General features: G+C 43.1%; 1 protein-coding gene across 3 annotated transcripts in view; it reads left to right on the plus strand.

The window, feature by feature from the left end:
• Positions 1 to 12504, plus strand: part of RALGAPA2 (Ral GTPase activating protein catalytic subunit alpha 2) — a 493961-nt gene that overhangs the window by 100867 nt on the left and 380590 nt on the right. For all 3 annotated transcript variants that reach the window (XM_068232435.1, XM_068232436.1, XM_068232437.1), the window contains exons 6-8: positions 5996 to 6173; positions 9343 to 9458; positions 11255 to 11393. In XM_068232435.1, the coding sequence (XP_068088536.1) occupies positions 5996 to 6173; positions 9343 to 9458; positions 11255 to 11393 (433 nt within the window). The remainder of the gene's footprint in view (positions 1 to 5995; positions 6174 to 9342; positions 9459 to 11254; positions 11394 to 12504) is intronic.

A 12504-nucleotide genomic window follows, 5' to 3' on the forward strand; every position in this document is an offset into this window, starting at 1 on the left:
CAGGGCTCCCCTTTGGTACTTGAGAGTACTAAGGAAGGTGTGTATGTCTTGAATTTCAAACACCTGCAGTCAGGCATCATTCACGTCCATAGCTGAGACCTTTTATGAGTGGCTTTGTGTACTAGTGCTGTATAAAATGACACTTTGCCTCCATTACTGACGTCTGTCATCCTGCACCTTGCAGCGGACACCACCCTTCCCCATTCAGCTGTGATGTCACCTCAAGAAAATGTCACTTTTCTTCCACAGTCTGCACCCCTCCCTTCCCTCATGCTAACTAGAAGATCCTCTATAATGTCGTCTATAACGTAGCCTAAAGGAGAATCGTGGCATATGGAGAAGAAACGCCTCCCCTTAAAATAACTTCATGATATTATTGATGGTGCTTTTGTTCTACACAGTCTTCCAAAGTGCTCTAGAAATATGGTTAATGCAGTTTAGCAATATAATAATACTTCATCCATGTTTATTTATTATATTTCTGTCTTGGTAAGCTTTATGGCTAATTTTCCACTAAGAAAGCGTGACCGCATTTCTTTCTATTTCCACTACCGCAGTTTTGCTGTAATTCGCCAGGAGTATGTTGCGATCATGTTGTGTTTGTGTTCAGGGCTGTGGAGTCTGAGTCGGAGCAATATTTGTGTACCTGGAGTTCGAGGTTTCATAAACTGCAGAGTCAGATGATTTTTGGACCAATTCCATATCTCTGATAGGGCTGTGGAGTTGAAGTCATTGCAATTTTTGCGGAGTCAAAGTCAGTGGTTTCATAAACTGAGTCAGATGATTTTTGTACCGACTCCACAGCCCTGTTTGTGTTAGTAATTTCCGACAGGAGGAAGAAAAAACGTAGCGGGAAAATTAGTTTGAATTGCAAAATTGGATGGCGGTGCAATTGCTATGCGATGTTACTATACTTTGTATAGGTGCACAAACACAGCAGAAATACGGCATGTCGGCAATCGCAATCTAGAAAAAAAAGTCTCTGTGATTTATATGTTTATCACATGTGTTGGTCTGATCTGCAAACCGTGAGCAATCCGATTTTTGGATCGAATCGCAGCCAGTGGGAAAGGGCCTTTAAAATGTAAACTAAGTTCAGTATGGCAGTACACATGGCATCCAGATAAGGATTTGTGGAATAAAGATATATGTTGGTGTTTCATGGAAAGGACTGCAGTACACATCACATCAGCTCTGTTTCCTGGACAAGGCTTATGTGACAATTATCATGTCATTTCTGTCCCTTTTCCTGAACATTATTCTAAAGGGACCGATTATGAAAATGTATGTTTATCAGCAAATTACTTCATGGTGTTGAGTTTTCCATGAAAGCGATCCTCAGCACAATGCGAGGAACACTGAGCCGTTCCCTTCATTTGTGACGAGTGCTTTACATACTCTGTGTTTACAAACCTGCAGGTTCAGCTGTATGCCAATGATGGAGGCTTAAAGTGAACCTGAAGTGAAAATAAATCGTGATAAAGCTTTGTTTGTCTAGATCCAAGATCAGAAATCCCAAAAAGGAGGTTAAGTCCTATGTAGAAGTGGATCAGAGATAAACTTTTACACATTTCATAATTGTTTCCCTTACATACATTTTATATGGCATTCCTCAAGCCAAATACTTTTTTTTTTTATGCCTTAATTCCCTATAAACTATACAAGCCATGCCAACAGCTCCTCCAGCGCGCCTAGACATTCTGAGTCCCATGTAGCAAGTGCTCATGGGAGCTTAGTTTGGGGAGGAGGAGGCTTTTCCCTAAGGAGGATTAGGAGGCGTTACCAGGTGGGAGCTGCTGAGATTTCAGAGGCAGAGGGGAGGAGGGAAGAGGAGAGAGGAGTGGAGTTTTCACAGGCTGAGGGGTGGAGATACAGAGCAGCTTTCCTGTGTAATGATGGCAAGCAGAATATGGCTGCTCTCATTTGATCACAGGAAGAAATGATAATTTACTGTCGAAGCGGTTTGCAGCTAGATTTACTGTGTAAACCATCCAAACTTTAGATACGATTTAGATAAGATATATAGACAAGTTACATGCTATAGTTAGTTTTTCATCTCGGATCCGCCAAGAAAGAATACTCTGAGAAGCTGAGGCACAATCTTAGCTCAAACGACCCACGAGCCATCTGGAAGGGATTCAAGTCTGCCACCAATTATAAGCCTCCCCCTCAGCACGCCACACCTAGCATCAAGCTAGACGAAGAGCTCAGTGCCTTCTACTGCAGGTTCGAGAACCAGCCAGAATTAGTTGGGCCCCAAATACCCTGCGCCCCCCCCCCCCCCCCCCTGCAGATGCTGAGTCAGAATCGAGCCCACCTCTACCGAGGGCCGTCGAGGTCAGACGCCTTCTGGCCTCACTGAACCCTAGAAAAGCCGCCGGCCCGGATAGAGTGTCACCAGCATGCCTAAAATCCTGCTCGCAGCAGTTAGCCCCCGTCCTCTTCTCCATCTATGCAAAGTCCCTACAGGAGGGCAAAGTCCCCAAATGCTTCAAGAGGTCCACAATCATCCCCATTCCCAAAAAGCTGGGCAGGTCCGATCTAAATAACTACAGGCCTGTGGTCCTCACCTCGGTCATCATGAAGACCTTAGAAAAAGCAGTCCTGTCCGAACTCAAGAACGCCACGCTCCCCCGACTAGACCCATTTCAGTTCGCGTACAGAGCAAACAGGTCCACTGACGATGCCATCAACATCTGCCTAGAGCTCATCAGTGACCACCTGGATAAACCTGACTCATACGCCAGAATCCTCCTACTCGACTTCACCTCAGCATTTAATACAATCTGCCCTCGCATCCTCCAGAACAACCTGGAGGCACTTGACGTCCACTCGTCCCTACGCCACTGGATCACGGACTTCCTGACCAACAGATCACAAGTCGTCAAGCTGGGCAAGATCTCCTCCCAAGCAAGGTCTACTAACACAGGTGCCCCACAGGGCTGCGTCCTGTCGCCAATCCTGTTTTTCCTCTACGCCAACAACTGCAGATCCACAGCAGACTCGGTCAAGGTAATCAAATTCGTGGATGACTCCACCATCATCGGTCTTGTGACCAAGAATGATGAGCAAGACTATCGTCAACAAGTCGACAGAGTTTGCCGTTGGTGCAAGGAAAACAGGCTGGTCCTCAACACAGCCAAAACCGTTGAGATGGTTATTGACTTCAGGAAGCAGGCCCCCACCCCACCTCCAATCTTCATTGAAGGCACTGAGGTGGAAAGGGTATCTAGTGTCCGCCTCCTCGGTACCCAGATCTCCAGGGACCTGAGCTGGAAGACTCACACGAGCACCACGCAGAGAAAGGCCCAACAGAGACTCTTCTTTCTTCGCCAACTGAGGCAGTTCGGGATGGCACAGGAGCTCATGTCAAACTTCTACTCTGCCACTATAGAATCCGTCATCTGCACCTCTATCCTGGTGTGGTATGCTGGATCCTCAAACAGGGACAAATACAAGCTTCAGAGGGTCATCAGGTCAGCGGAGAGAATCCTTGGGAAATCACTCCCTTTGCTTGACCTCCTCTACAACTCCAGACTGCGTTCCAGAGCACAAAGGATCGCAAATGACCGCTCACACCCAGGCAACCGTTACTTTAATGTGCTCCCATCCGGAAGAAGGCTACAGACCATTTCCACCAAGACAACCAGACATATGAACTCCTTCTTCCCTGCTGCCGTTAAACTCTTGAACTCTATTCACTGCCTCCCTCCCTCAGGCCGGCAGGCAGATCATATGGTCCATTGATATGAGTGATAGGTCATCCACTGGCTGTGTGTTTTTGTTTTTCCTGCCACCCCTATCTTTATTAGTGCCTTAATTCTGTAAAGCCACACCTTTTAGCGTACATCTGCCTACTGTTTTTGTTGTAAGTTGTCATGGTTGTTTTTAATGTCTTTGTTGTTGCCTTTTTTTTTTTTTGCCGCTGAGTTCTCTGTTTTTGTGCCGAACCCAATTCCGGGCATGACCCAGTCATGCTTGGCGAAACAAACTTGATTCTGATTCTGATTTAAAGGGACTCCGAGCAATGCAGTAACCATGGAAAGATGCATACCATTGTGAAGCTCTCTTTCTCCTCTTTCCAACGATATATAAACTGCCTCCCTACGCCCTTTAGCTTTCGCTATTTTCGCTATCAAAATTGCGGCCGCCGCAATTTCGATATCGAAAATATCGAAAACTAAAAGGCGTAGGGCGGCGGTTTATGTGTCGTTGAAAAGAGGAGAAAGAGAGCTTCACAATGGTATGCATTTTTCCATAGTTTCTGCACTGCTCGGAGTCCCTTTAAGAAAATATATATATATATATATATATATATATATATATATATATATATATATATATATATATATATATATATATATATATATATATATATATATATATATATATATATATATATAACAAAATATAAAGACATGGTCAGAGGTGGGACGTAAAGGAGTCAAAGAATGTAATGTTTGTTAGAGGCACTGTAGTGACATATAGTAGAATGCAGTAAAGTATTCATAATACCCAGTTTTACAGTAAATTTCCTGGTTTCAGCATCCGAAACACTTCCTATAGCAATACTGCTGTGTATTGGCATGTAGCCCCGCCCTCCCAGTGATGTCACTGCCTAGAATTCTCCTCCTAAGGCATTCTGGGAGACCAGGCATTATTTTCACTGACTTTGGAATTATCAGAAACCATAATTCCGCAGAGCTGCACCTGACAGGACTACAGATGTCACCACCTGTGATAAAGTTCCAAATATGAATTAGACAGAGGAAAGATTTTATGTCCAAACACTGACTAAATAATTTATTTGTGAATAAACAATTGTATTCAGTACATTACTTTCACTACAGTTCCTCTTTAACAATAGTGTAAATTACCATTCAGGTTCAAAGTCAGATCCATTGTGTTGATCCAAAAATATATAACAGCCACAAATACAGGATGATTGCATCATAACATTGAAAACAAGTGACAGCTGAATCATTGAGTAAAGATTTGTGTTATGCCAATTCCAAGGTCAAAACAGATGGCTTCATCATAAGTCAAATGTGTACAATTATGCATCTTGATGAGTGTACAACAAGCAATCCAATCAGACTGTGGTGATGTGTAGAAGTATGATAATTGGTACAGAAGGCCCTCAGAAATACATGTTAAAGGCTGTGTATATATTCTATGTAACAACAACCCAAGGAACAGTCAACTATAGCACCATTCCAGGGTAAAGATCTGGGTCTGTGCCAGTCCCCGTGAGGTGCTTAAAGAGAAACTCCAACCAAGAATTGAACTTTATCCCAATCAGTAGCTGATACCCCCTTTTACATGAGAAATCTATTCCTTTTCACAAACAGACCATCAGGGGGCGCTGTATGGCTGATATTGTGGTGAAACCCCTCCCACAAAGAAATTCTGAGTACGTACTCTTGGCAGTTTCCTGTCTGTGAACCCTGATGCATTGTGGGAAATAGCTGTTTACAGCTGTTTCCAACTGCCAAAACAGCAAGCAGCAGCTACATCACCTGTCAGCAGTAAAAATGTTACCATGTGATAAATGTCAGAATGTAAATAGGGGATTTAAAAGATTTTACAATGTATATTTTATGATTTTCGAGAAAGTGATACTTTAAGGGGGGAGAACAGGCAGCACATTTACCTCAGAAAGAGGAAGGCAAATGGTTGATCACTTTTACTGAGGACATTACAGAAAGATTTGTGATGTACGCATATCTCGGCACTGGCTGCTCGTACCGAAAAAGCACATCTACAGTATGTAGCACATAAAAGCTCTATTGTACAGACCTTTCATTATATAAGTTGAAGGAAGGGGCACCTGTATGTTATATAAAGGTGACAACCATGACCCGTGACAGAATGCTCCCGCTGCTTCTCCACACGCATGTTGTCTCTTGTTGCTGTGCTCTCACATTCTTGCATGGATGGTAACTTGCACTTGTGATACTCATCCTGTTAAAACGAATGTCTTTCAATTCTGTAGATACGTTGTGAAGGAATGCGGCTGTTTCTTCTCTGGCTTCAAGCACTGCAGACAAATTGCGGAGAGGAGCAGGCGCTCATATTTGCATGTCTTGTTCCCGGCTTTCCCGCCGTCCCATCATCTCGAGGTCCTTGCACACTGGATACCCTCATAAATCCTGCTTATAATTTACCCGATGGTTAGTGACACCGCTTTAACTGGATTGCTTATTTAGCACCATTTACTGTGCACCGCTTTAATCGGCCTTCTAGTTCCGCAGCTGCTTAAAAGGTGTTAACTGAATTATCATTATATGCAGCTTTTCACAGGAATTAAAACAGCTGTGATTGTTCCACTATTCTAACTAATACTGAGATAAGCTGCTGGAATTATAACATATGATCTATTAACTTCTAATCACTGAGTGAAGATGAAATTCAGTTGTAAAGGGACACTGAAGCAAAAAAAAAAATTACGATGAATTGGTTGTGTAGTACGGAGAATTGATAGAACATTAGTAGCAAAGAAAATAGTCTCATATTTTTATTTTCAGGTTTTTTTAGGTTTTTTTGCATCATTCTCTAATATTTGCGGTTTACACACTACACTCAGCATTCTAAATGATTTTACAGAGCAGAGCTAATGACATTTTGAACTTTCCTCTGCAGAAAAAAACAAAATACAGTGACAGACACTTGAGATAATAAGCTTCAGAAGACAGAGCTCTCTGAGACTTTGAAAGTCGGAGAGATCAGTGGAGCTCTTTTGCATGGATAACAATTGAAGTTTCTTAACTTCCTGTACTGGAAACAATATTAGAATCATGTATCTGCTACTAATGTTTTATTTCTTAGCTGTACTACACATACAAATCATTATATCATAAGTTTATTTTTGCTTCAGATTCTTATCAAAGGACCACTCCAACAAATAAAGTAAGCAGTTAAAATCTGACAGAACCGACTTTGGACTAATCCATCTCCTCATGGGGGATTATCAGGATTTTCGTTGTTTTCAAAACCATTTCCTGAATGGTAGTTTAACTGCTAAAATAGTAAGATACCAGCCAGCCTCCCTACTCACCTGCACACTATTTTGTCAGTTAGACTTAGCAACTTCAGGAAATGCTTTTGAAAACAAAGGAAACCGTGAGAATGAGGAGACAGACCAGTTAAAGAGGATCTGTAACCTCAAAAAATCCCCTGGGGGGTACTCACCTCGGGTGGGGGAAGCCTCCGGATCCTAATGAGGCTTCCCACGCCGTCCTCTGTCCCACGGGGGTCTCTCTGCAGCCCTCCGTGCAGCCATGACGTAATATTTACCTTCCTAGCTCCTGCGCAGGCGCTCTGACGGCTGTCGGCTCCGAACTACACGGAAATACCCGATCGCCGTCGGGTCTGCTCTACTGCGCAGGCGCAAGTTTCCGGCGCCTGCGCAGTAGAGCGGACCCGACTGAGATCGGGTATTTCCGTGTAGTTCGGAGAGGAAAGCAGCCACAGCGCCCCCGCTGGAGCCAGCAAAGGTAAATATTGAAATTACAGTCGGGCCTGTCGCCGGCTTTTCAGAGGGCTGCAGCGAGACCCCCGTGGGACAGAGGACGGCGTGGGAAGCCTCATTAGGATCCGGAGGCTTCCCCCACCCGAGGTGAGTACCCCCCAGGGGATCTTTTTCATGTTACAGAGTCTCTTTAAAATCTGACAAAACTGACAGGTTTTGGACTACTTACTTTTTTCACTGGAGTGGTCCTTTAAACATAAAGGCATTCTTTATTTGATCTATTGATCAACCATTGCTAAGTAAAAGGTGCTCTTTTTTGGGAATGGCGGGAGAGGCAGGGGAGATTGTAGTGATAAGCACAAATTTCACTTAATCATAATTTTGCAATGTAATGAGCAATTACAATGCAAAACCGACAGGTTTTGGACTAGTCTGTCTCCTCATTCTCAGGGTTTCCTTTGTTTTCAAAATCGTAACATGGAATTTCTGAAAAAATCGTAATTAATTTTGATTGTAACAGTAATTAGTAACTGAAATTTTGCATATTTTGTGCATAATTTTGTGCCAAGTTTAGTGGTTAATAGCAAAGCCCCCATACATGCTATTGTCACCAAAATTGCTACATTTGTTAAGGGACATAGTGGGAACAAGTCAAATTTTTTTTTCAAAAAAGTCATTTTTGAAAAAAATTGATTTTAATGATGCAAATGAAAAATGTTTTTTAAACTCAGAAAAATATCAGCTTCAATGTTCCTTTACATTTTTAAAGCGGAACTGTAGATATAAAATAAACACATTGTTTCACTTACCTGGGGCTTCCCCAAGCCCCCAGCAGCTGTCCTGTCCCACGCTTATAAGTCGAGGCCAGCTCCGCCCTGCCAAGCGTATCCTTTCTTCGCATTCCCCCCTGCAATAGCGGGGAACGCGAAGAAAGGATACGCGTTGCCAGAGCCGCGCACTCGCCCGGCAGCGAAACCGGAGGTAGCTGGCCGTGCGAGAACGGAGGCTCGGGCAGGACCGGCGCGGGACAGAACGGCTGCTGGGGGCTTGGGGAAGCCCCAGGTAAGTGAAACCATGTTTATTTTATATCTACAGTTCCGCTTTAAAGTTGATTTTCTCAAAACCGTCAAGTTCTTTTTGACGATTCTGTTAGCAGTAGGCGGTTTGCTCAGTAGCTGAGCTCTCACCTCCACTTGACTTACATCTGCCCAGATCTTTGAAAAACTGAAATCTACAACATGCACTTTTCACTCTAGGCAAGTTCTGATTAAGGCCCCATTCACACTGGAAAATGCAAAACGCTAGCAAAATCATTGGCCTTTTGCAAAGTGATTTTTCCTGTCATTTTTACTGTACAGGAAAGCGATTTTGAAGTGATTGCATTTTGTGATTCTGTAACTTTGAAATGTTATTGCTCCAAAATGGCAACAACAACAAAAAATGCTGCATGCACCATGTACGATTTCAGCAAATCCTTAATTGCGGGTGGTATAGTGTGAACACTACCATTGATTTGCATTGTCATAGTGCTTTACAGACAAGCTGAAATCATTAGTAAATGACTCCAGTGTAAATGAGGCCCTTTGTAGTTTTTTTATTGCCCAGCTTTGCTTTTATATTTACTAAATACTAAATTCACCTTTGCTGCTGAAGGTATGCATAGCTGCTGGGCAAGGATTCATTTCATGTACATTTTTAATATATTCATTTTTTTATTTATCTCAGATAACGCTGGTTCACTTCTAACAGCGTTAATTTTATGATTTTGTGTTGGAATTTATGTTGCAGTCAATGTGTAGGCAAATGTTACTGCCTGAGGTATGCATAAACCTCAGTTATTCTGTTGGTGATTTGTATAATTTCTGTTTCAGGTAAAGTCTATCCTGAAGAAATAACCCCTCTTTTGCCAGCCGTGTCTGGTGAGAAAACACCTGAAGATCCAAGCTGCTATTTCTTACAGATGTTGCTGAAGTACATGGTAATCCAGGTAAGGCCATGTATAAGGTTTACTGATCTACCCAGCCATATAGAATGCTGAAATCCCATTTGCTCTTTACTCATTACAAACCTGAAGTGGAAGTAATGGTCAGTAGAACTTTCATGGAGTTTTAATTTCATCTTTTCAGTTTAAGGGCTTGAATTCCAAGTCTGCAGTTTAAAGGACGCCTTAACTGAGAGGGATATGGGGGCTGCCGTATTTATTTCCTTTTATCCACTTGAGGACCGCGGTCTTAAATCCCCCTAGTGACCATGCAATTTTTTTTTACAAAATAGGTCACTGCAGCTTTAAGGGCTCGCTGCAGGGCTGTACAACTCAGCACACAAATTATTCCCCCCCTTTTCTGCCCTCGTCTGTGGTGGTGGGCAAGGATTGCTCCCAGGATGGTTATATATTTTTTTTTATTGTAAATATTTATTTTATTATTTTCTTAATAAATATGCCTATTTTTTCTATTTTTTTTTTTTTTTTTATGTCTTCCTCCCTCATTCCCCTTCAGCTTATGAGGGCAGATCACTTTTTTGCCTCCCAGGGGGACAGCCGTGTGCTGTAGATCACGGCGTTGTACAATGTTAATAGACTGTGGTTTCGCTGTCTAACCGCTAGGAGGCTGATGGCGGAGCATTCATGCGGAAATGCGCACGCGATAGCTTGCAATCTCCGCCCGTAGCCATTCACGCTATTGGATTGGCGTGGATTGGTCCCGGGGTTGCCGCGCTGCTCAAGCCAATTGACAGGGAACAGACGCTAAGTAGTTAAACAATATTAGTTGCCTGGCTATCCTGCTGATCACCTGCCGCTAATACTTTTAGCCATAGATCCTGAACAAGCAAGCAGAACAGATGTTTCTGACTGAAAACTGACTAAATGAACTGCATGCTTATTTCATAGGTGTGATCAAAATACTGCAGCCAAAGAGATCAGCAGAACTGCCAGGCAACTGGTATTGTATAACTATGGTAGCTTCCACATCCCTCTCAGTTCAGGTGTCCTTTGAACAGCAACCATGTCAGTGAGGAGTAAAATCTGATTAATTTAGCTCAAACACAGAAAACATAACAACCCTCTGAACTTCTCTTAGATTTACTAAACAGGGGCTTCCTCCTGTCCCTAGCAAATTATTAGGATCCTTGCTGCAGTTCTGATGCCTTCCAGTACACCGCTGTTCCCTCTGAAAAATCCCTGACTACAGTTGTGGTCACTGGTACTGTGCATGTGTGGGTGTGTCCTGCCTGCCCATCTCAATTGTGCTCTTGTAGCCGGGACCGTTCTGCACTTGTGCAGTTTAAGTCTTTGTTTACTATGCAAGTGCAGAATGTTCCCGGGTGCAGCACCGTGATCGAGAGAGGAATGCAGACGGGCATGCGCAGAAGCTGCGGGACACAGCTGTGGTCAGGGATCTTTTGGAGGGGACATTGGCACCCTGGATGGCATCGGAACTGCAGCAAGGGACCTAATAGACTGTCAGGGCCAGCTGCAGGTAAGTAGATCTAATCTGCAACCCCTCACCATCACTACCTCAGGTATCCTTTATGGTCAATTAGCAAGTTGGAGGGGGTATTACCGGGATTTAAGGGATCAGCCTCTCAGAGATGAAATCTGATGGACTGAATTATTGCTGATTTCTTATATTTTTGTGGAAATTTTAATGGCAAGGTCGCCTTGCTGTAGCTCCTGTCCTGGTATTCTTGGAATCCTAATGTAACAAATGTTCTGGGGGTTTTTACACTCCCTGCTGCACTCTCCATAATATACAGTAAATTAAGAATTTCCTTTTTTTACAGGCTGCAAGTTTATCATGGAGAAATAAGGAAAACCAAGACACGGGCTTCAAGTTTTTATTTAATCTGTTTAGAAAGTATTATCTTCATCATTTGTTTCCGTCATTTACAAAGCTCACTAACCTTTATAAGCCTGTACTTGGTAAGTAATTGTGTCATGTCTTGACTCCAGTAACAGGAATGGGACTGCAGAACTTGCTTGCTTAGTAATTTAACATCTTATTGCAGTCCCAGACTTACCGTATTTGTCGGACTATAAGACGCGTCTGACCATAAGACGCACCTAGGTTTAGAGGACAAAAACCAGGGGGAAAAAATATATATGCTAAACCTGGTACATCCGTGGTGCAGAGGCATCTTGTGGATTATGCCCCCTTGTACCTCATGTTGTCCTCCTCTGTCCCCTTGTGTCCTACTGTGTCCCCCATGTGTCTGCCTCTGTCCTTGTGTCCTCCTCTATGCCCCTTTGTGACCTCTGTTTGTCCACCTGTGTCCTCCTCTGCATGGGCCCACTACAGGGAGTCCCCGACATTGCAGCGAGTTGGAGGTTCGCATTGGCAGGTATTCACAAGTCAGGAACTCCCTGCATTTGGACTATAAGACGCAGTGACTTTTTTCCCCACTTTTGGGGGAGAAAAATTGAGTCTTATAGTCCTAAAATACAGTGCAAGCAACCTGAAAATATAAAATTTGGTTCTGTGGGAACAAGTCGAGCGTTATTTCAAAATACCTTGTAGTTTTTTAGGAAATCGACTTAAAAAATTCAAACATTGTTTTTGAAACGGGTAAAATCACATTTTGCTGCAGTACACTTAGAGCACAGGGGGACAGAGGGCACATGGGGGGGGGGGGGGAGGGGGTGTTTGTAAGACAGCGGGGGGCACTGAAGGCATGGGGAACTAAAGTACAGGGCACAGAGATGGCAAAATATTTTAATTTATGGACAGATTCAGGTTAAGATCGAACCTACAGTCCCCTATCTTGTTCGTTAATGGGGGGCTGCCTGTACTTTATTGTAGCTTTACAATTGTTTTGTTTTCTGCTATCTGACCCTTGTTACAGCTTGAATTGTGTATTTATAAACTGTGGCAACAGTTTTGGTTTCTCAAAACTGCCCCCGCCGCGCCAAATTATGCTTTGTTTACTTTATGCTGAGGGAAAGAGATCAGAATGTAAAAGTTTTGGGAAACTGCATGTACTGTAGACTTGGAAAATTGAATTTATGACTGATCATTGGTCACCTTTACTCCCCT

This window comes from Hyperolius riggenbachi, chromosome 4 (genome assembly GCF_040937935.1).
Source record: "Hyperolius riggenbachi isolate aHypRig1 chromosome 4, aHypRig1.pri, whole genome shotgun sequence".
NCBI lineage: Eukaryota > Metazoa > Chordata > Amphibia > Anura > Hyperoliidae > Hyperolius > Hyperolius riggenbachi.